A 24,213-nucleotide genomic window follows, 5' to 3' on the forward strand; every position below is an offset into this window, starting at 1 on the left:
TGTAATTTAAAAGACTTATTTCTCTGATCATAATTATGGATCTAATTATTTAACTTCATTCAAATAAACGACAGATTCTGAAAATATGAAAACAAAAGGTTTGAAAAAGTTGAATCTGTGACGTTTTTTGTTTGAATAAAAGTTTTCTGTTTTTATTGAAACTCTTGTAATTTGTCTTTAGCTGCATTTTATCACATTTATCACATTTATCATAACTTTATCATAACTGTGTTGATCATGTGTTCTTCCATTAAACTGGTTGTACCAAGAGTGTGACTCGTGTCTTCAGAGGAACCGTTTCTCCATCTGGTCCCGACTCTCCTGATTTACATCTCTCACCGTCTGAAATAATATATCTTTATCCTGAGAGTTCCTGTACAGGTCTTATACTGAGAGTCATGTGGTGCCTGAGGTTCCTGTACAGGTCTTATACTGAGAGTCATGTGGTGCCTGAGGTTCCTGTACAGGTCTTATACTGAGAGTCATGTGGTGCCGGGGGTTCCTGTACAGGTCTTATACTGAGAGTCATGTGGTGCCGGGGGTTCCTGTACAGGTCTTATACTGAGAGTCATGTGGTGCCTGAGGTTCCTGTACAGGTCTTATACTGAGAGTCATGTGGTGCCTGAGGTTCCTGTACAGGTCTTATACTGAGAGTCATGTGGTGCCGGGGGTTCCTGTACAGGCCTTATACTGAGAGTCATGTGATGCCGGGGGTTCCTGTACAGGTCTTATACTGAGAGTCATGTGGTGCCGGAGGTTCCTGTACAGGTCTTATACTGAGAGTCATGTGGTGCCGGGGGTTCCTGTACAGGTCTTATACTGAGAGTCATGTGGTGCCTGAGGTTCCTGTACAGGTCTTATACTGAGAGTCATGTGGTGCCTGAGGTTCCTGTACAGGTCTTATACTGAGAGTCATGTGGTGCCGGGGGTTCCTGTACAGGTCTTATACTGAGAGTCATGTGGTGCCTGAGGTTCCTGTACAGGTCTTATACTGAGAGTCATGTGGTGCCTGAGGTTCCTGTACAGGTCTTATACTGAGAGTCATGTGGTGCCGGGGGTTCCTGTACAGGTCTTATACTGAGAGTCATGTGGTGCCGGGGGTTCCTGTACAGGTCTTATACTGAGAGTCATGTGGTGCCGGGGGTTCCTGTACAGGCCTTATACTGAGAGTCATGTGGTGCCGGGGGTTCCTGTACAGGCCTTATACTGAGAGTCATGTGGTGCCGGAGGTTCCTGTACAGGTCTTATACTGAGAGTCATGTGGTGCCGGGGGTTCCTGTACAGGTCTTATACTGAGAGTCATGTGTTGCCGGGGGTTCCTGTACAGGTCTTATACTGAGAGTCATGTGGTGCCTCAGGTTCCTGTACAGGTCTTATACTGAGAGTCATGTGGTGCCTCAGGTTCCTGTACAGGTTTTACTGCAGATGACAGACGCTTGAGTCATGAGGAGGAAGTGAAGAATCCCTGGGTCAAATCTGTGCTTACGACATGGAAGGAGTTGATCAGAACAAACTAAACACAGACGTTACAATCTTAAAGTGGTAAAACTTTATGATCTAAATGTGACACAAATAGCACAAAACTGAAATACCAAAGTACTTTCCCCTAAACTAAAGTGCACAAATAAACACTTTACTGCAGTATCACGTCTGTTAGAACCTGGTTCTGGAGCAGGAGTTTCACGTTGAGGCCCAGAACAGTTGCAGTGACAGTGTTTGGCCTCCAGGTGGCACAGTTTCCCCAACAGCATTTCCCTGTGAATAATCAGCACTTTGATGGAGAAAAAGGAGCTATTTTTACAGCAGAATTCAACTCTGAACATTTAACACATTTACTGAACATTTAACACATTTACTGAACATTTAACGACACATTTTGGATGATTTTTAGCTTTTATTGGACAAATACGACACAGACTTTACCACAAATGTCACTTTTTGTGATGTAACTCTGTTTTCTCTGAAGGTTCTCGTTCCGTGACGAAACGCAGAAAGTTTTCCACGACTCTTTCTTGTCTTTATCGCGGCTTTTCTGACACAAAAACCTTTTCTTTTCCCAAATCCTTCACTTTTAAAACATGTCGTTCTTAAAGTGAAAGGAACAGGTTTGAACAAGACCAAAGTTTATTAAAGTCGATCCTGTTTCCAGCTCGATGCTTTTACACAAAGTCCTGGAGATTCCCTCTCTCCCTCTTTCTCTCTCTCGTTGGGGGAGGTGGAGGAGGTGGAGGAGTTGGAGGAGGTGGAGGGAGGAGTTGGAGGAGTTGGAGGAGGTGGAGGAGTTGGAGGAGGTGGAGGAGGTGGAGGGAGGAGTTGGGGGAGGTGGAGGAGTTGGAGGAGGTGGAGGGAGGAGTTGGGGGAGGTGGAGGAGGTGGAGGAGTTGGAGGAGGTGGAGGAGGTGGAGGGAGGAGTTGGAGGAGTTGGAGGAGGTGGAGGAGTTGGAGGAGGTGGAGGAGTTGGAGGAGGTGGAGGAGGTGGAGGAGTTGGAGGAGGTGGAGGAGGTGGAGGAGTTGGAGGAGGTGGAGGAGGTGGAGGAGTTGGAGGAGGTGGAGGAGTTGGAGGAGGTGGAGGAGTTGGAGGAGTTGGAGGAGGTGGAGGAGTTGGAGGAGGTGGAGGAGGTGGAGGAGTTGGAGGAGGTGGAGGAGTTGGAGGAGGTGGAGGAGTTGGAGGAGTTGGAGGAGGTGGAGGAGGTGGAGGAGTTGGAGGAGGTGGAGGAGGTGGTAAAAGTGTCATGTTCACATTTCAGAGATTTCGGAATTTCCCCATTGGAATAACATGGGAGGTTCCTGTCATCGCTACGGCTACGGCGTAACAAATATGACATAGGTCTCATTGACTTTTCTGATCGTGATGCCAAAATGGAATTTTGTGCCAAATTTTGTAACTTTCAAAAAAGGAAATATTTTACCCTCCATGTAAAATTTTATTTCCCTCTGTAGGGGGCGCTGTCGTGACAAAGTAATTTGCTTCACTTAAAGTAGGTTTAGGGCAAAGAGTTTAACAACTGATTCAAATTTGATGCTATTCCGAGTTTATCTGCGCAAACGGCAGCAAATTTAAAATTTTGGAAATCCCTGGTCCCTGGTCATGATGAGGGTCCCTGGTCATGATGAGGGTCCCTGGTCATGATGTGGGTCCCTGGTCATGATGAGGGTCCCTGGTCATGATGTGGGTCCCTGGTCATGATGAGGGTCCCTGGTCATGATGTGGGTCCCTGGTCATGATGAGGGTCCCTGGTCATGATGTGGGTCCCTGGTCATGGTCATGATGAGGGTCCCTGGTCATGATGAGGGTCCCTGGTTATGATGAGGGTCCCTGGTCATGGTCATGATGTGGGTCCCTGGTCATGATGAGGGTCCCTGGTTATGATGTGGGTCCCTGGTCATGATGTGGGTCCCTGGTCATGGTCATGATGTGGGTCCCTGGTCATGATGAGGGTCCCTGGTTATGATGAGGGTCCCTGGTTATGATGTGGGTCCCTGGTCATGGTCATGATGTGGGTCCCTGGTTATGATGAGGGTCCCTGGTCATGGTCATGATGTGGGTCCCTGGTCATGATGAGGGTCCCTGGTTATGATGTGGGTCCCTGGTCATGATGTGGGTCCCTGGTCATGGTCATGATGTGGGTCCCTGGTCATGATGAGGGTCCCTGGTTATGATGAGGGTCCCTGGTTATGATGTGGGTCCCTGGTCATGGTCATGATGTGGGTCCCTGGTTATGATGAGGGTCCCTGGTCATGACTAGGGTCCCCTGGTTATGATGTGGGTCCCTGGTCATGATGAGGGTCCCTGGTCATGATGAGGGTCCCTGGTTATGATGAGGGTCCCTGGTCATGACTAGGGTCCCCTGGTTATGATGTGGGTCCCTGGTCACTGACGGGAACTTTCATTAATTTTGAGTTTGTGTTTTTGGCCCTTTATAAAATAATAATGTTGAAAGTTTTTCTGCCCGGAACGTGCAAGAGATGGAACGTATTCTCCATCTCATAAAAGTGCTTTAAAACACCATGTTCTAAAACATGTGCTAAAGGTCAGTTTGAGGTCGGCTTTGTCGTGTTGTGAAGCGTTCAGAGTGAGCAGTGTCTGAGCGAGCAGCGTCTGAGCGAGCAGCGTCTGAGCGAGCAGCGTCTGAGCGAGCAGCGTCTGAGCGAGCAGCGTCTGCAGGAGGGCGGGGTCTGACACTTTGAGTGACAGGTGAGAGGAGCTTATAAGTGCACCGTGTCTCTGGTCAGAGCAGAAGAAGAGTCGTGAGCGCAGAAGAAGAGTCGTGAGAGCAGAAGAAGAGTCTTGAGAGCAGAAGAAGAGTCGTGAGAGCAGAAGAAGAGTCGTGAGCGCAGAAGAAGAGTCGTGAGAGCAGAAGAAGAGTCTTGAGAGCAGAAGAAGAGTCGTGAGAGCAGAAGAAGAGTCGTGAGAGCAGAAGAAGAGTCGTGAGAGCAGAAGAAGAGTCGTGAGAGCAGAAGAAGAGTCGTGAGAGCAGAAGAAGAGTCGTGAGAGCAGAAGAAGAGTCGTGAGAGCAGAAGAAGAGTCGTGAGAGCAGAAGAAGAGTCTTGAGAGCAGAAGAAGAGTCGTGAGAGAGAAGAAGAGTCGTGAGAGCAGAAGAAGAGTCGTGAGAGCAGAAGAAGAGTCTTGAGAGCAGAAGAAGAGTCGTGAGAGAGAAGAAGAGTCGTGAGAGCAGAAGAAGAGTCGTGAGAGCAGAAGAAGAGTCGTGAGAGCAGAAGAAGAGTCGTGAGCGCCGCCGTTTGTCAAACAAAACAGATGGATTTTCACTGGAGAAAGAGCGTCAGGTTTGTTCTTTTTGAGTTTAAAGTTCAGTTAAACGAGTCACAGAACACTCTATTTGTGAAGTGTTTTTTTGTTTTCGTTATAATTTCATTTCTTATTACTTCATTAATTCATGTATTTATTTAATATTATTTTATTTATTTTATTTTATTTATTTACATTATTCTTTGTCCTCATGTTGTTTGGGTCGTTACGCTGCAAAATACTTCTAACGATGTTTATCACAGTTTCTCATAATTAGACTTTTCTCCAAATAAATCTGAGCTCGTTTGACAAAGACAAAGATTAAACTCCAGAACGTTCCAGAAACAGACGTCGTTAAATCGTTAAATCCTGTAAATGTGTAAAAGTCTCGTCTTTAAAGGCAATGTTGAAAAGTGTCAGGATCGTATGTCTGCTCCAGCTCGTTGTGCCGTTTTTCTGCCGTCACAAAAGATCTGGACACTGCAAGATCTGACCCCGAGTGGTCAGTTTAGTCTGTGTTAAGGGTTTGGACCTGTTCACCGCCTTCTCCTTGGCATCCCGCGTTCAGCCACGTTTAAAGTTCAACGTCAGAAACTGCAACGTTTGACGTCTTGATTTGAAGAAAGTGACAGAACTAACCTCTCTCTTTCTCTCCCTCCTCCCTCTCTTTGCTCACTGCCTCGTTCACCCTCCCCTTTTGCCCCGCCCCCTTCTCCCTCACAGTCTCCTCCTACTCTCCTCCCTCCCCCTCCTCCTCTTCCTCCCTCTCTCCTCTTCCTCCTCTTCCTCTTCCTCCGTGAACCTTCGTCATTTCACTGGTTGTGCTGTGAGAGAGTTCACATTTCTGGTTAAAAAACCCGGCTGTGGAGGACTGCACATCACCACCGACGCCTGCTGGGGGCGCTGCGAGACCTGGGAGGTGAGACAGGGGCACTGCGAGACCTGGGAGGTGAGACAGGGGGCGCTGCGAGACCTGGGAGGTGAGACAGGGGCACTGCGAGACCTGGGAGGTGAGACAGGGGCGCTGCGAGACCTGGGAGGTGAGACAGGGGGCGCTGCGAGACCTGGGAGGTGAGACAGGGGCGCTGCGAGACCTGGGAGGTGAGACAGGGGCGCTGCGAGACCTGGGAGGTGAGACAGGGGCGCTGCGAGACCTGGGAGGTGAGACAGGGGGCGCTGCGAGACCTGGGAGGTGAGACAGGGCGCTGCGAGACCTGGGAGGTGAGACAGGGGCGCTGAGAGACCTGGGAGGTGAGACAGAGGGGCGCTGTGAGACCTGGGAGGTGAGACAGGGGCGCTGTGAGACCTGGGAGGTGAGACAGGGGCGCTGAGAGACCTGGGAGGTGAGACAGGGGCGCTGAGAGACCTGGGAGGTGAGACAGGGGCGCTGTGAGACCTGGGAGGTGAGACAGGGGCGCTGAGAGACCTGGGAGGTGAGACAGGGGCGCTGAGAGACCTGGGAGGTGAGACAGGGGCGCTGCGAGACCTGGGAGGTGAGACAGGGGCGCTGAGAGACCTGGGAGGTGAGACAGGGGCGCTGCGAGACTTGGGAGGTGAGACAGGGGCGCTGCGAGACCTGGGAGGTGAGACAGGGGGCGCTGAGAGACCTGGGAGGTGAGACAGGGGCGCTGAGAGACCTGGGAGGTGAGACAGGGGGCGCTGCGAGACCTGGGAGGTGAGACAGGGGCGCTGCGAGACCTGGGAGGTGAGACAGGGGCGCTGAGAGACCTGGGAGGTGAGACTGGGGCGCTGCGAGACCTGGGAGGTGAGACAGGGGGCGCTGCGAGACCTGGGAGGTGAGACAGGGGCGCTGTGAGACCTGGGAGGTGAGACAGGGGCGCTGCGAGACCTGGGAGGTGAGACAGGGGCGCTGAGAGACCTGGGAGGTGAGACAGGGGCGCTGAGAGACCTGGGAGGTGAGACAGGGGCGCTGCGAGACCTGGGAGGTGAGACAGGGGCGCTGAGAGACCTGGGAGGTGAGACAGGGGCGCTGCGAGACTTGGGAGGTGAGACAGGGGCACTGCGAGACCTGGGAGGTGAGACAGGGGGCGCTGCGAGACCTGGGAGGTGAGACAGGGGCACTGCGAGACCTGGGAGGTGAGACAGGGGCGCTGCGAGACCTGGGAGGTGAGACAGGGGGCGCTGCGAGACCTGGGAGGTGAGACAGGGGCGCTGCGAGACCTGGGAGGTGAGACAGGGGCGCTGCGAGACCTGGGAGGTGAGACAGGGGGCGCTGCGAGACCTGGGAGGTGAGACAGGGCGCTGCGAGACCTGGGAGGTGAGACAGGGGCGCTGAGAGACCTGGGAGGTGAGACAGGGGCGCTGCGAGACTTGGGAGGTGAGACAGGGGCGCTGCGAGACCTGGGAGGTGAGACAGGGGGCGCTGAGAGACCTGGGAGGTGAGACAGGGGCGCTGAGAGACCTGGGAGGTGAGACAGGGGGCGCTGCGAGACCTGGGAGGTGAGACAGGGGCGCTGCGAGACCTGGGAGGTGAGACAGGGGCGCTGAGAGACCTGGGAGGTGAGACTGGGGCGCTGCGAGACCTGGGAGGTGAGACAGGGGGCGCTGCGAGACCTGGGAGGTGAGACAGGGGCGCTGTGAGACCTGGGAGGTGAGACAGGGGCGCTGCGAGACCTGGGAGGTGAGACAGGGGCGCTGAGAGACCTGGGAGGTGAGACAGGGGCGCTGAGAGACCTGGGAGGTGAGACAGGGGCGCTGAGAGACCTGGGAGGTGAGACAGGGGCGCTGCGAGACCTGGGAGGCGAGACAGGGGCGCTGAGAGACCTGGGAGGTGAGACAGGGGCGCTGCGAGACTTGGGAGGTGAGACAGGGGCGCTGCGAGACCTGGGAGGTGAGACAGGGGGCGCTGCGAGACCTGGGAGGTGAGACAGGGGCGCTGCGAGACCTGGGAGGTGAGACAGGGGCGCTGCGAGACCTGGGAGGTGAGACAGGGGCGCTGCGAGACCTGGGAGGTGAGACAGGGGCGCTGAGAGACCTGGGAGGTGAGACTGGGGCGCTGCGAGACCTGGGAGGTGAGACAGGGGGCGCTGCGAGACCTGGGAGGTGAGACAGGGGTGCTGCGAGACCTGGGAGGTGAGACTGGGGCGCTGCGAGACCTGGGAGGTGAGACAGGGGCGCTGCGAGACCTGGGAGGTGAGACAGGGGGCGCTGCGAGACCTGGGAGGTGAGACAGGGGCGCTGAGAGACCTGGGAGGTGAGACAGGGGCGCTGAGAGACCTGGGAGGTGAGACTGGGGCGCTGCGAGACCTGGGAGGTGAGACAGGGGCGCTGCGAGACCTGGGAGGTGAGACAGGGGCGCTGAGAGACCTGGGAGGTGAGACAGGGGCGCTGAGAGACCTGGGAGGTGAGACAGGGGCGCTGCGAGACCTGGGAGGTGAGACAGGGGGCGCTGCGAGACCTGGGAGGTGAGACAGGGGGCGCTGCGAGACCTGGGAGGTGAGACAGGGGCGCTGCGAGACCTGGGAGGTGAGACAGGGGGCGCTGCGAGACCTGGGAGGTGAGACAGGGGGCGCTGAGAGACCTGGGAGGTGAGACAGGGGCGCTGAGAGACCTGGGAGGTGAGACAGGGGCGCTGAGAGACCTGGGAGGTGAGACAGGGGCGCTGAGAGACCTGGGAGGTGAGATAGGGGCGCTGCGAGACCTGGGAGGTGAGACAGGGGCGCTGCGAGACCTGGGAGGTGAGACAGGGGCGCTGAGAGACCTGGGAGGTGAGACAGGGGGCGCTGCGAGACCTGGGAGGTGAGACAGGGGGCGCTGCGAGACCTGGGAGGTGAGACAGGGGGCGCTGCGAGACCTGGGAGGTGAGACAGGGGCGCTGCGAGACCTGGGAGGTGAGACAGGGGGCGCTGCGAGACCTGGGAGGTGAGACAGGGGGCGCTGAGAGACCTGGGAGGTGAGACAGGGGCGCTGAGAGACCTGGGAGGTGAGACAGGGGCGCTGAGAGACCTGGGAGGTGAGACAGGGGCGCTGAGAGACCTGGGAGGTGAGACAGGGGCGCTGCGAGACCTGGGAGGTGAGACAGGGGCGCTGCGAGACCTGGGAGGTGAGACAGGGGCGCTGCGAGACCTGGGAGGTGAGACAGGGGGCGCTGCGAGACCTGGGAGGTGAGACAGGGGCGCTGCGAGACCTGGGAGGTGAGACAGGGGCGCTGCGAGACCTGGGAGGTGAGACAGGGGCGCTGCGAGACCTGGGAGGTGAGACAGGGGCGCTGCGAGACCTGGGAGGTGAGACAGGGGGCGCTGCGAGACCTGGGAGGTGAGACAGGGGGCGCTGAGAGACCTGGGAGGTGAGACAGGGGCGCTGCGAGACCTGGGAGGTGAGACAGGGGCGCTGCGAGACCTGGGAGGTGAGACAGGGGCGCTGCGAGACCTGGGAGGTGAGACAGGGGGCGCTGCGAGACCTGGGAGGTGAGACAGGGGGCGCTGAGAGACCTGGGAGGTGAGACAGGGGCGCTGCGAGACCTGGGAGGTGAGACAGGGGCGCTGAGAGACCTGGGAGGTGAGACAGGGGCGCTGCGAGACCTGGGAGGTGAGACAGGGGCGCTGAGAGACCTGGGAGGTGAGACAGGGGCGCTGCGAGACTTGGGAGGTGAGACAGGGGTGCTGCGAGACCTGGGAGATGAGACAGGGGGCGCTGCGAGACCTGGGAGGTGAGACAGGGGCGCTGCGAGACCTGGGAGGTGAGACAGGGGGCGCTGCGAGACCTGGGAGGTGAGACAGGGGCGCTGCGAGACCTGGGAGGTGAGACAGGGGCGCTGAGAGACCTGGGAGGTGAGACTGGGGCGCTGCGAGACCTGGGAGGTGAGACAGGGGCGCTGCGAGACCTGGGAGGTGAGACAGGGGGCGCTGCGAGACCTGGGAGGTGAGACAGGGGGCGCTGCGAGACCTGGGAGGTGAGACAGGGGGCGCTGAGAGACCTGGGAGGTGAGACAGGGGCGCTGCGAGACCTGGGAGGTGAGACAGGGGCGCTGCGAGACCTGGGAGGTGAGACAGGGGCGCTGCGAGACCTGGGAGGTGAGACAGGGGCGCTGCGAGACCTGGGAGGTGAGACAGGGGGCGCTGCGAGACCTGGGAGGTGAGACAGGGGGCGCTGAGAGACCTGGGAGGTGAGACAGGGGCGCTGCGAGACCTGGGAGGTGAGACAGGGGGCGCTGCGAGACCTGGGAGGTGAGACAGGGGGCGCTGAGAGACCTGGGAGGTGAGACAGGGGCGCTGCGAGACCTGGGAGGTGAGACAGGGGCGCTGCGAGACCTGGGAGGTGAGACAGGGGCGCTGCGAGACCTGGGAGGTGAGACAGGGGCGCTGCGAGACCTGGGAGGTGAGACAGGGGGCGCTGCGAGACCTGGGAGGTGAGACAGGGGGCGCTGAGAGACCTGGGAGGTGAGACAGGGGCGCTGCGAGACCTGGGAGGTGAGACAGGGGCGCTGAGAGACCTGGGAGGTGAGACAGGGGCGCTGCGAGACCTGGGAGGTGAGACAGGGGCGCTGAGAGACCTGGGAGGTGAGACAGGGGCGCTGCGAGACTTGGGAGGTGAGACAGGGGCGCTGCGAGACCTGGGAGGTGAGACAGGGGGCGCTGCGAGACCTGGGAGGTGAGACAGGGGCGCTGCGAGACCTGGGAGGTGAGACAGGGGGCGCTGCGAGACCTGGGAGGTGAGACAGGGGCGCTGCGAGACCTGGGAGGTGAGACAGGGGCGCTGAGAGACCTGGGAGGTGAGACTGGGGCGCTGCGAGACCTGGGAGGTGAGACAGGGGCGCTGCGAGACCTGGGAGGTGAGACAGGGGGCGCTGCGAGACCTGGGAGGTGAGACAGGGGGCGCTGCGAGACCTGGGAGGTGAGACAGGGGGCGCTGAGAGACCTGGGAGGTGAGACAGGGGCGCTGCGAGACCTGGGAGGTGAGACAGGGGGCGCTGCGAGACCTGGGAGGTGAGACAGGGGGCGCTGCGAGACCTGGGAGGTGACATGAATGTGCTGAACAATAATCCCTCTGTACTACAGACACTATAAAGAAAGTACTTTTCACTTTTCGGTCCTTTTAAAAATTGTAGTGCAGTAGAAAGTACAAATATATGCTCTCAAAGGGAAGTAAAAGTACCGTATTTTCCGGACTATAAGTCGCACCAGCCAAAAAATGCGTAATAGAGATGTTAAAAACATATATAAGTCGCATGTTTGGGGGACATTTCTTAGAAAAAATCCAAGACCAAGAACAAACATTTGATCTTGAAATGCAATTTAAAATAATAAGACGTATGCTAACATGCTAACGCTAACACCTTCAGCTACATGACGTATGCTAACCCTAACACCTTCAGCTACATGACGTATGCTGTCGCTAACACCTTCAGCTACATGACGTATGCTAACGCTAACACCTTCAGCTACATGACGTATGCTAACCCTAACACCTTCAGCTACATGACGTATGCTGTCGCTAACACCTTCAGCTACATGACGTATGCTAACGCTAACACCTTCAGCTACATGACGTATGCTAACCCTAACACCTTCAGCTACATGACGTATGCTAACGCTAGAACCTTCAGCTACATGACGTATGCTAACGCTAACACCTTCAGCTACATGACGTATGCTAACGCTAACACCTTCTGCTACATGACGTATGCTAACCCTAACACCTTCAGCTACATGACGTATGCTAACGCTAGAACCTTCAGCTACATGACGTATGCTAACGCTAATACCTTCAGCTACATGACGTATGCTAACGCTAACACCTTCAGCTACATGACGTATGCTAACACCTTCAGCTACATGACGTATGCTAACGCTAACACCTTCAGCTACATGACGTATGCTAACGCTAACACCTTCAGCTACATGACGTATGCTAACCCTAACACCTTCAGCTACATGACGTATGCTAACGCTAACACCTTCAGCTACATGAGGCACAGACAGAACTGTGGTAAGTGTCTGGTATGTTAACGTAACATATGAACAGTTATTCAGATAACTATAGCATAAAGAACATGCTAACAAGTTTAGCAAAGCATCAGTTTTACCCCAAATCACTAAATCCACTGAATTCTTCTTCCTCTGTGTCACTTCTAAACAACTCCACAAACTCCAGAGGAAGAGGAAGTGCAGATTCTTCTGCATCGGTCAACACCAGACAATAGGCACAGCAAACATCGCTGCGGCGCTTTAAAGCCCTCTTGTGGTCGGCGTGTGAAATGCGGTTGCCAGTGTAAAGATAATGAAAAATATCAGAAATCAGTCTCTCCAGAGTATAAGTCGCACCCCGGCCAAAACTATGTAAAAAACGTATAGTTTAAGTCCGGAGTCCGGTACTTTTACTCATGTTCTTTGTTACTTTCCACCACTGACGATAATCAAACTGCTGTTGTAACAAGAGAAGACGACGCTCCAGTTTTGTGTCGTAAAATAAACTCTCATGTTTCTGCAGAAGCCGATGGTGGAGCCTCCGTACATCGACTCGTTTCAGAGAGTTTGTACGTACAACGCCACTCGCCTCGTCACCGTCAAACTGCCAAACTGCCTGAAACACGTGGACCCGAGTTACAGCTACGCCTCCGCTCTGAGCTGCGGCTGTGGACTGTGTAAGACCAGCACCACCGAGTGCATCACCGTCTGAAACGCCTGGGACATACACCACCACCACCGAGTGCATCACCGTCTGAAACGCCTGGGACATACACCACCACCACCGAGTGCATCACCGTCTGAAACGCCTGGGACATACACCACCACCACCGAGTGCATCACCGTCTGAAACGCCTGGGACATACACCACCACCACCGAGTGCATCACCGTCTGAAACGCCTGGGACATACACCACCACCACCGAGTGCATCACCGTCTGAAACGCCTGGGACAATGTGCTGCTTTTACAATAAACAAATATCAAACCAAAACTTTTTTAAAAATGAAATAAAGATTAAAAGATTCTCATTTGTTGCGTCTTTTGTTCTTGTTTGTTTCTTTGTCTAAAACACAACGTTATGTCTGTTTTAGTCTTATTTCAGTCGATGACATCATCAGAACGAGACGAGGCCCAGAACCCGAGGGAACGTTTCATCACCGGAGACGTTTGTGCCATTGTCAGATAGAGTCATACTGCAGCCACCAGGGGCCACACGCTCACTGCAGCCACCAGGGGCCACGTACTCACTGCAGCCACCAGGGGCCACGTACTCACTGCAGCCACCAGGGGCCACGTACTCACTGCAGCCACCAGGGGCCACGTACTCACTGCAGCCACCAGGGGCCACACGCTCACTGCAGCCACCAGGGGCCACGTACTCACTGCAGCCACCAGGGGCCACACACTCACTGCAGCCACCAGGGGCCACACACTCACTGCAGCCACCAGGGGTCACACAATCACTGCAGCCACCAGGGGCCACGTACTCACTGCAGCCACCAGGGGCCACACACTCACTGCAGCCACCAGGGGCCACGTACTCACTGCAGCCACCAGGGGCCACACGCTCACTGCAGCCACCAGGGGCCACGTACTCACTGCAGCCACCAGGGGCCACACACTCACTGCAGCCACCAGGGGCCACGTACTCACTGCAGCCACCAGGGGCCACGTACTCACTGCAGCCACCAGGGGCCACACGCTCACTGCAGCCACCAGGGGCCACGTACTCACTGCAGCCACCAGGGGCCACACACTCACTGCAGCCACCAGGGGCCACACACTCACTGCAGCCACCAGGGGTCACACAATCACTGCAGCCACCAGGGGCCACGTACTCACTGCAGCCACCAGGGGCCACACACTCACTGCAGCCACCAGGGGCCACGTACTCACTGCAGCCACCAGGGGCCACACGCTCACTGCAGCCACCAGGGGCCACGTACTCACTGCAGCCACCAGGGGCCACACACTCACTGCAGCCACCAGGGGCCACACACTCACTGCAGCCACCAGGGGTCACACAATCACTGCAGCCACCAGGGGCCACGTACTCACTGCAGCCACCAGGGGCCACACACTCACTGCAGCCACCAGGGGCCACGTACTCACTGCAGCCACCAGGGGCCACGTACTCACTGCAGCCACCAGGGGCCACGTACTCTCTGCAGCCACCAGGGGCCATGTACTCACTGCAGCCACCAGGGGCCACACACTCACTGCAGCCACCAGGGGCCACGTACTCACTGCAGCCACCAGGGGCCACACACTCACTGCAGCCACCAGGGGCCACGTACTCACTGCAGCCACCAGGGGCCACACACTCACTGCAGCCACCAGGGGCCACGTACTCACTGCAGCCACCAGGGGCCACACACTCACTGCAGCCACCAGGGGCCACGTACTCACTGCAGCCACCAGGGGCCACGTACTCACTGCAGCCACCAGGGGCCACACACTCACTGCAGCCACCAGGGGCCACGTACTCACTGCAGCCACCAGGGGCCACACACTCACTGCAGCCACCAGGGGCCACGTACTCACTGCAGCCACCAGGGGCCACACACTCACTGCAGCCACCAGGGGCCACGTACTCACTGCAGCCACCAGGGGCCACGTACTCACTGCAGCCACCAGGGGCCACGTACTCACTGCAGCCACCAGGGGCCACGTACTCTCTGCAGCCACCAGGGGCCATGTACTCACTGCAGCCACCAGGGGCCACACACTCACTGCAGCCACCAGGGGCCACGTACTCACTGCAGCCACCAGGGGCCACACACTCACTGCAGCCACCAGGGGCCACGTACTCACTGCAGCCACCAGGGGCCACACACTCACTGCAGCCACCAGGGGCCACGTACTCACTGCAGCCACCAGGGGCCACACACTCACTGCAGCCACCAGGGGCCACGTACTCACTGCAGCCACCAGGGGCCACACACTCACTGCAGCCACCAGGGGCCACGTACTAACTGCAGCCACCAGGGGCCACGTACTCACTGCAGCCACCAGGGGCCACGTACTCACTGCAGCCACCAGGGGCCACGTACTCTCTGCAGCCACCAGGGGCCATGTACTCACTGCAGCCACCAGGGGCCACACACTCACTGCAGCCACCAGGGGCCACGTACTCACTGCAGCCACCAGGGGCCACACACTCACTGCAGCCACCAGGGGTCACACAATCACTGCAGCCACCAGGGGCCACGTACTCACTGCAGCCACCAGGGGCCACACACTCACTGCAGCCACCAGGGGCCACACACTCACTGCAGCCACCAGGGGCCACACACTCACTGCAGCCACCAGGGGCCACGTACTCACTGCAGCCACCAGGGGCCACGTACTCTCTGCAGCCACCAGGGGCCACGTACTCACTGCAGCCACCAGGGGCCATGTACTCACTGCAGCCACCAGGGGCCACGTACTCACTGCAGCCACCAGGGGCCACGTACTCACTGCAGCCACCAGGGGCCACGTACTCACTGCAGCCACCAGGGGCCACACACTCACTGCAGCCACCTGGGGCCACGTACTCACTGCAGCCACCAGGGGCCACGTACTCACTGCAGCCACCAGGGGCCACACACTCACTGCAGCCACCAGGGGTCACACAATCACTGCAGCCACCAGGGGCCACGTACTCACTGCAGCCACCAGGGGCCACGTACTCACTGCAGCCACCAGGGGCCACACACTCACTGCAGCCACCAGGGGCCACACACTCACTGCAGCCACCAGGGGCCACGTACTCACTGCAGCCACCAGGGGCCACGTACTCTCTGCAGCCACCAGGGGCCACGTACTCACTGCAGCCACCAGGGGCCATGTACTCACTGCAGCCACCAGGGGCCACGTACTCACTGCAGCCACCAGGGGCCACGTACTCACTGCAGCCACCAGGGGCCACGTACTCACTGCAGCCACCAGGGGCCACACACTCACTGCAGCCACCTGGGGCCACGTACTCACTGCAGCCACCAGGGGCCACGTACTCACTGCAGCCACCAGGGGCCACACACTCACTGCAGCCACCTGGGGCCACGTACTCACTGCAGCCACCAGGGGCCACGTACTCACTGCAGCCACCAGGGGCCACACACTCACTGCAGCCACCAGGGGCCACGTACTCACTGCAGCCACCAGGGGCCACGTACTCACTGCAGCCACCAGGGGCCACACACTCACTGCAGCCACCAGGGGCCACACACTCACTGCAGCCACCAGGGGCCACGTACTCACTGCAGCCACCAGGGGCCACGTACTCTCTGCAGCCACCAGGGGCCACGTACTCACTGCAGCCACCAGGGGCCATGTACTCACTGCAGCCACCAGGGGCCACGTACTCACTGCAGCCACCAGGGGCCACGTACTCACTGCAGCCACCAGGGGCCACGTACTCACTGCAGCCACCAGGGGCCACACACTCACTGCAGCCACCTGGGGCCACGTACTCACTGCAGCCACCAGGGGCCACGTACTCACTGCAGCCACCAGGGGCCACGTACTCACTGCAGCCACCAGGGGCCACGTACTCACTGCAGCCACCAGGGGCCACACACTCACTGCAGCCACCAGGGGCCACACACTCACTGCAGCCACCAGGGGCCACGTAGTCACTGCAGCCACCAGGGGCCACGTACTCACTGCAGCCACCAGGGGCCACGTACTCACTGCAGCCACCAGGGGCCACACACTCACTGCAGCCACCAGGGGCCACACACTCACTGCAGCCACCAGGGGTCACACAATCACTGCAGCCACCAGGGGCCACGTACTCACTGCAGCCACCAGGGGCCACACACTCACTGCAGCCACCAGGGGCCACGTACTCACTGCAGCCACCAGGGGCCACGTACTCACTGCAGCCACCAGGGGCCACGTACTCTCTGCAGCCACCAGGGGCCATGTACTCACTGCAGCCACCAGGGGCCACACACTCACTGCAGCCACCAGGGGCCACGTACTCACTGCAGCCACCAGGGGCCACGTACTCACTGCAGCCACCAGGGGCCACACACTCACTGCAGCCACCAGGGGCCACACACTCACTGCAGCCACCAGGGGCCACGTACTCACTGCAGCCACCAGGGGCCACGTACTCACTGCAGCCACCAGGGGCCACGTACTCACTGCAGCCACCAGGGGCCACACACTCACTGCAGCCACCAGGGGCCACGTACTCACTGCAGCCACCAGGGGCCACGTACTCACTGCAGCCACCAGGGGCCACGTACTCTCTGCAGCCACCAGGGGCCATGTACTCACTGCAGCCACCAGGGGCCACACACTCACTGCAGCCACCAGGGGCCACGTACTCACTGCAGCCACCAGGGGCCACGTACTCACTGCAGCCACCAGGGGCCACACACTCACTGCAGCCACCAGGGGCCACGTACTCACTGCAGCCACCAGGGGCCACACACTCACTGCAGCCACCAGGGGCCACACACTCACTGCAGCCACCAGGGGTCACACAATCACTGCAGCCACCAGGGGCCACGTACTCACTGCAGCCACCAGGGGCCACACACTCACTGCAGCCACCAGGGGCCACGTACTCACTGCAGCCACCAGGGGCCACGTACTCACTGCAGCCACCAGGGGCCACGTACTCTCTGCAGCCACCAGGGGCCATGTACTCACTGCAGCCACCAGGGGCCACACACTCACTGCAGCCACCAGGGGCCACGTACTCACTGCAGCCACCAAGGGCCACGTACTCACTGCAGCCACCAGGGGCCACACACTCACTGCAGCCACCAGGGGCCACACACTCACTGCAGCCACCAGGGGCCACGTACTCACTGCAGCCACCAGGGGCCACGTACTCACTGCAGCCACCAGGGGCCACGTACTCACTGCAGCCACCAGGGGCCACACACTCACTGCAGCCACCAGGGGCCACGTACTCACTGCAGCCACCAGGGGCCACGTACTCACTGCAGCCACCAGGGGCCACGTACTCTCTGCAGCCACCAGGGGCCATGTACTCACTGCAGCCACCAGGGGCCACACACTCACTGCAGCCACCAGGGGCCACGTACTCACTGCAGCCACCAGGGGCCACGTACTCACTGCAGCCACCAGGGGCCACACACTCACTGCAGCCACCAGGGGCCACACACTCACTGCAGCCACCAGGGGCCACGTACTCACTGCAGCCACCAGGGGCCACGTACTCACTGCAGCCACCAGGGGCCACGTACTCACTGCAGCCACCAGGGGCCACACACTCACTGCAGCCACCAGGGGCCACGTACTCACTGCAGCCACCAGGGGCCACGTACTCACTGCAGCCACCAGGGGCCACGTACTCTCTGCAGCCACCAGGGGCCATGTACTCACTGCAGCCACCAGGGGCCACACACTCACTGCAGCCACCAGGGGCCACGTACTCACTGCAGCCACCAGGGGCCACGTACTCACTGCAGCCACCAGGGGCCACACACTCACTGCAGCCACCAGGGGCCACGTACTCACTGCAGCCACCAGGGGCCACACACTCACTGCAGCCACCAGGGGCCACACACTCACTGCAGCCACCAGGGGTCACACAATCACTGCAGCCACCAGGGGCCACGTACTCACTGCAGCCACCAGGGGCCACACACTCACTGCAGCCACCAGGGGCCACGTACTCACTGCAGCCACCAGGGGCCACGTACTCACTGCAGCCACCAGGGGCCACGTACTCTCTGCAGCCACCAGGGGCCATGTACTCACTGCAGCCACCAGGGGCCACACACTCACTGCAGCCACCAGGGGCCACGTACTCACTGCAGCCACCAAGGGCCACGTACTCACTGCAGCCACCAGGGGCCACACACTCACTGCAGCCACCAGGGGCCACACACTCACTGCAGCCACCAGGGGCCACGTACTCACTGCAGCCACCAGGGGCCACGTACTCACTGCAGCCACCAGGGGCCACGTACTCACTGCAGCCACCAGGGGCCACACACTCACTGCAGCCACCAGGGGCCACGTACTCACTGCAGCCACCAGGGGCCACGTACTCACTGCAGCCACCAGGGGCCACGTACTCTCTGCAGCCACCAGGGGCCATGTACTCACTGCAGCCACCAGGGGCCACACACTCACTGCAGCCACCAGGGGCCACGTACTCACTGCAGCCACCAGGGGCCACGTACTCACTGCAGCCACCAGGGGCCACACACTCACTGCAGCCACCAGGGGCCACACACTCACTGCAGCCACCAGGGGCCACGTACTCACTGCAGCCACCAGGGGCCACGTACTCACTGCAGCCACCAGGGGCCACGTACTCACTGCAGCCACCAGGGGCCACACACTCACTGCAGCCACCAGGGGCCACGTACTGAGAGAGAAGCATTTACAGCATCAAGAAAAAAACGTCCAAATTAAATCCAAAACTAACGATTATTCGAGTGTTTGATTCGTTCATTTGTTCATTATTGTGTTTGGTCCAGATAAAAAGCCACAAATTATTTCATAGACTTTTATTTCAATAATAACGATACAAAGGTGTAAATGAAGTGCATATTTGACACGTGCATCTCGTCTTCTACTTCAAACACAAACAGTTTAAAAAAAGAGCAAAAGAGGAAAGAATAAACGAGCCACAAAAGACCAGGAGACCGGGTTTAGTCCTGGTTTAGTCCTAGTTTAGTCCTGGTTTAGACCTGGTTTAGTGTTGGTTTAGTCCTGGTTTAGTCCTGGTTTAGGCCTGGTTTAGTCCTGGTTTAGTCCTGGTTTAGTCCTGGTTTAGACCGGGTTTAGACCTGGTTTAGACCTGGTTTAGTTTTGGTTTAGTCCTGGTCCTGGTCTGGTCCCTTCAACCAGAAAAATAAATATTTGGTTTTAAATCCTGACATTCGACTTCATCTGCGTTTTTCACATAAATATTTCATAAATAAATAAAAATATTCATATTCAATACAAAATAATCAATAGCAAAAAATAAATACATAAAAATAATTTACAAAAAGAGTATTTTAAAGTTGTCGACGTAAATCCCCCTGATTCATGCAAACAACGCCCTAAACCCTGACCCATAACCCCTAACCCTACCCCCAACCCCTGACCCATAACCCCTAACCCTTCCCCCTACCCCCAACCCCTGACCCCTAACCCTACCCCCAACCCCTGACCCATAACCCCTAACCCTTCCCCCTTCCCCCAACCCCTGACCCCTAACCCTACCCCCAACCCCTGACCCATAACCCCTAACCCTTCCCCCTACCCCCAACCCCTGACCCCTAACCCTACCCCCAACCCCTGACCCATAACCCCTAACCCTACCCCCAACCCCTAACCCCCAACCCCTGACCCATAACCCCTAACCCTTCCCCCTTCCCCCAACCCCTGACCCATAACCCCTAACCCTACCCCCAACCCCTAACCCCCAACCCCTAACCCATAACCCCTAACCCTACCCCTTACCCCCAACCCCTGACCCCTAACCCATAACCCCTAACCCTACCCCTAACCCTATCCCTAACCCCTAACCCTACCCCCAACCCCTAACCCATAACCCCTAACCCCCAACCCCTAACCCTATCCCTAACCCCTATCCCTAACCCCTGACCCATAACCCCTACCCCATAACCCCTGACCCTACCCCTAACCCATGCATAGACTTCAGACTTTAGACTTTTCTGTATCAAAATAGAAATCATCTAAAAGCGACGGTTCTTTTTCTACAAAAGACAATTTTATGAGAGAAAAAACAGCGAAACTCCACGTCTTCCACCGAGAGGACGAGTCTGGACCGAGAGGACGAGTCTGGACCGAGAGGACAAGTCTGGACCGAGAGGACGAGTCTGGACCAAGAGTCTGGACTGAGAGGACGAGTCTGGACCGAGAGGACGAGTCTGGACCAAGAGTCTGGACTGAGAGGACGAGTCTGGACCAAGAGACTGAACCGAGAGGACGAGTCTGGACCGAGAGGACGAGTCTGGATCGAGAGGACGAGTCTGGACCGAGAGGACGAGTCTAGACCAAGAGTCTGGACTGAGAGGACGAGTCTGGACCGAGAGGACGAGTCTAGACCAAGAGTCTGGACTGAGAGGACGAGTCTGGACCAAGAGACTGGACCGAGAGGACGAGTCTGGACCGAGAGGACGAGTCTGGACCGAGAGGACGAGTCTGGACCAAGAGTCTGGACTGAGAGGACGAGTCTGGACCAAGAGACTGGACCGAGAGGACGAGTCTGGACCGAGAGGACGAGTCTGGATCGAGAGGACGAGTCTGGACCGAGAGGACGAGTCTAGACCAAGAGTCTGGACTGAGAGGACGAGTCTGGACCGAGAGGACGAGTCTAGACCAAGAGTCTGGGCTGAGAGGACGAGTCTAGACCAAGAGTCTGGACTGAGAGGACGAGTCTGGACCGAGAGGACGAGTCTAGACCAAGAGTCTGGACTGAGAGGACGAGTCTCGACCAAGAGTCTGGACTGAGAGGACGAGTCTGGACCGAGAGGACGAGTATAGACCAAGAGTCTGGACTGAGAGGACGAGTCTGGACCGAGAGGACGAGTCTGGACCGAGAGGACGAGTCTGGATCGAGAGGACGAGTCTGGACCGAGAGGACGAGTCTAGACCAAGAGTCTGGACTGAGAGGACGAGTCTGGACCGAGAGGACGAGTCTAGACCAAGAGTCTGGGCTGAGAGGACGAGTCTAGACCAAGAGTCTGGACTGAGAGGACGAGTCTGGACCGAGAGGACGAGTCTAGACCAAGAGTCTGGACTGAGAGGACGAGTCTCGACCAAGAGTCTGGACTGAGAGGACGAGTCTGGACCGAGAGGACGAGTATAGACCAAGAGTCTGGACTGAGAGGACGAGTCTGGACCGAGAGGACGAGTCTGGACCGAGAGGACGAGTCTGGACCGAGAGGACGAGTCTGGACTGAGAGGACGAGTCTGGACTGAGAGGACGAGTCTGGACTGAGAGGACGAGTCTGGATCGAGAGGACGAGTCTGGACTGAGAGGACGAGTCTGGACTGAGAGGACGAGTCTGGACTGAGAGGACGAGTCTGGACTGAGAGGACGAGTCTGGACTGAGAGGACGAGTCAAATACTCATAATAACAGGCCAAATAAATAGAATAAAAGCAGGTTAATTTGCATAAACCATAAGTATGAAGTAATAAGGGTCAAATGTCACGGATCAGAACTTTAGAACTTTAGAACTCGTCCGTGGAAGAAGGCGTGGCACTCGCTTCGGTGGAAAACGGGAGCTTCGTGGCGGACGCGGTCGTCATAGAAACAGGCAAAACCCCCCTAAGTTTAGGGTCTTTGGAGAGGACGATCCATGCAGCGTTTGACCTTTGACCTCGCGGTGGAAGTCCATAAAAACGTGTTTGTACAAGAACGAGGGAGACGTGCTCTTTCCTACAGCAGAGGAGGGCGTGTCTACAGCAGAGGAGGGCGTGTCTACAGCAGAGGAGGGCGTGTCTACAGCAGAGGAGGGCGTGTCTACAGCAGAGGAGGGCGTGGCAGGCCAGAAACCAGCTGGACATGCAGAGAGGGGGGGAGGGGGGGAGAGACAGGGCTGTACAATCAGAGAGTCATGTGATCCAGAGAGACCTGTCATGTGACCTGAAGAGTGTGGTGTGCAAAAAGAGAGTCCATGAGGTCCTCACAGGCTCCGCCCCTTAAAGGTTCACCAGGTCCAAGAGTTCCAAGGTCCGGACCGGGTCAGACCGGGTCATAATGGGTCCAGACCAGGTCAAGACCGGGTCCAGACCGGGTCCATGTCCAGACCGGGTCATAACGGGTCTAGACCGGGTCATAACGGGTCCAGACCAGGTCCAGACCGGGTCCATGTCCAGACCGGGTCCATAACGGGTCTAGACCGGGTCATAACGGGTCCAGACCAGGTCCAGACCGGGTCCATGTCCAGACCGGGTCCAGACCGGGTCATAACGAGTCCTGACCGGGTTCAAACCGGGTCATAACGGGTTCAGACCGGGTCCAGACCGGGTCCACGTCCAGACTGGGTCCAGACCGGGTCCAGGTCCAGACCGGGTCCACATGCGCAGGAGAAGTCTGGACTCATGTTCTTCAAAGCGAGTGAAGAACAAACAAAATAAAGGTGAGAATCCTCAGGTGAACTCTCAGTGTCAGAGGTCAGAGGTCAGAGGTCCTGAACACTTCAAATACATTTTTCCCATAAACCTCTAGAAAAACTCACCCAAAGAGTTTCAGACAGAAGAGTCCAAATCGAGGCTTCATCTTTATGATGCTTCAGTTTGTTATTTATGTCATAACAGCAGATTGTTCACTTTGGGTCGTTTGGGCCTAAAAACATCAGCCTGAGGCCAGGATTCGGCCCCCGGGCCAAAGGAAACTCTGTTGTTTACTCCAGAAAACACATCAAGAGTTTAAATTTGGCGACATGTTTTAATAACTTGATTTACGGGGAAAAAGAACGTGACTTTGACCAGAACTTCCCACTGTTTAGAGTCACGTATTCTCACATGTCCCGCCCCTTAGCGTCCAATCAGGTCGCAGTTTCCCCCGTGCACATGTGGACTAGCCCCGGCCTCACAGCCCCTCCCCCCTCTGACACTCAGGGGACACGGGTCTGGACACGGTGAAGATGTCCTGCTGCTGCGTCGGCGTTTTGTCTTCGTGCTCTTGACTCGCCCTGTCTGCCGCCGCCGGTCCTGGCCCCGCCTCCTCCACGTCCTCGCCGCGTTTGTCCGACAGCATCTGGATGATCTTCCTCACCTGCGTCTCCAGCCGCCCCATCCTCCCCCCGAGCGTCTGGAGGTCGGCGCGCAGCTCCAGCCGCGTCTCCTGCAGCGCCGCCCGGATCAGAGGCTCCGCCCCCGAGCTCTGGAGCGGGCTGTGCAGGTCGATCCGCTGCTCACTCTTCGTGATGCCGCTGTCGCACGAGTCGGTCTTCCTCAAACCGCCGCTGGCCTCGCCCGCCGCGCCCGCCTCCTCCTTCTTCCCGTCCTGCGTCAGCATCTCAGCTGACGCCGCCTTGTTGTTCAGGCCGTCCTTCCGCGCCTCGCCCGCCGCCGCCGCCGTGTTGTTCTTGAGCCTCATCCACGCGCTCGTCTTCGCCGCTTTGGCCGGCCCCGGGTTGGGCGTGGCCTTCTTCACCGTCGGCGCTGGCTCGGCGATCTCACAGTTGTTCTGCTTGTCGCCGTACGTCTGCATGGGCGTCACCTGCGACACGGTGAGGACACTGGTGCTCGCCGGCGTCCCGTTGCTCGCCGGCGTCCCGTTCTGGAAGGAGCGGCTCAGGGGCAGAGAGTGCTGCAGGCTGGAGTGACCGAGCTGGTGCAGGTTCTGGTGCTCGAGCTGGTGCAGGTTCTGGTGCTCGAGCTGGTGCAGGGTCTGGTGCTCGGCCTGGATCTGGTTCTTCTCCAGGTCGGCGGCGTTGCCCTGGTTACGCAGCTCCTTCTGCTGCTTGAACTTCTGGAAGAGTTTTCTCACCGGGTGGTCCTGGGGGATGGTGAGCTGGACCTCGTTCTTGGCACGTTCTCGCTCCTCCTCCTCTTTCCTCACATCGCTGATCTTACGGAAGATCACCTGAGGAG

At 58.0% G+C, this 24,213-nt stretch overlaps 1 protein-coding gene across 1 annotated transcript; it reads left to right on the forward strand.

The window, feature by feature from the left end:
• The first annotated feature begins 4,755 nt into the window (after positions 1–4,755).
• LOC140372397 (glycoprotein hormone beta-5-like) lies at positions 4,756–12,619 on the forward strand. Its single transcript, XM_072459490.1, has 3 exons — positions 4,756–4,784; positions 5,470–5,665; positions 12,196–12,619. Exons 1-3 carry the CDS (start codon positions 4,756–4,758, stop codon positions 12,382–12,384), a joined length of 414 nt encoding a protein of 137 aa, XP_072315591.1. The 3' UTR covers positions 12,385–12,619.
• The last annotated feature ends 11,594 nt before the right edge of the window (positions 12,620–24,213 follow it).

The sequence above is a fragment of the Eucyclogobius newberryi genome, unplaced genomic scaffold (assembly GCF_026437365.1).
Source record: "Eucyclogobius newberryi isolate DKJ021-1_F unplaced genomic scaffold, fEucNew1.0.hap1 SCAF_225, whole genome shotgun sequence".
NCBI classification, from domain to species: Eukaryota; Metazoa; Chordata; class Actinopteri; order Gobiiformes; family Gobiidae; genus Eucyclogobius; species Eucyclogobius newberryi.

What these genes read in the sequence shown, in the direction of transcription:
- LOC140372397 (XM_072459490.1), top strand. Translation starts at nt 4,756, where the DNA reads ATGGATTTTCACTGGAGAAAGAGCGTCAG. An exon ending in CACTGGAGAAAGAGCGTCAG is followed by an intron (nt 4,785 to 5,469) that starts GTTTGTTCTTTT and finishes TCTCCCTCACAG; the next exon opens with TCTCCTCCTACTCTCCTCCC. An exon ending in GGCGCTGCGAGACCTGGGAG is followed by an intron (nt 5,666 to 12,195) that starts GTGAGACAGGGG and finishes ATGTTTCTGCAG; the next exon opens with AAGCCGATGGTGGAGCCTCC.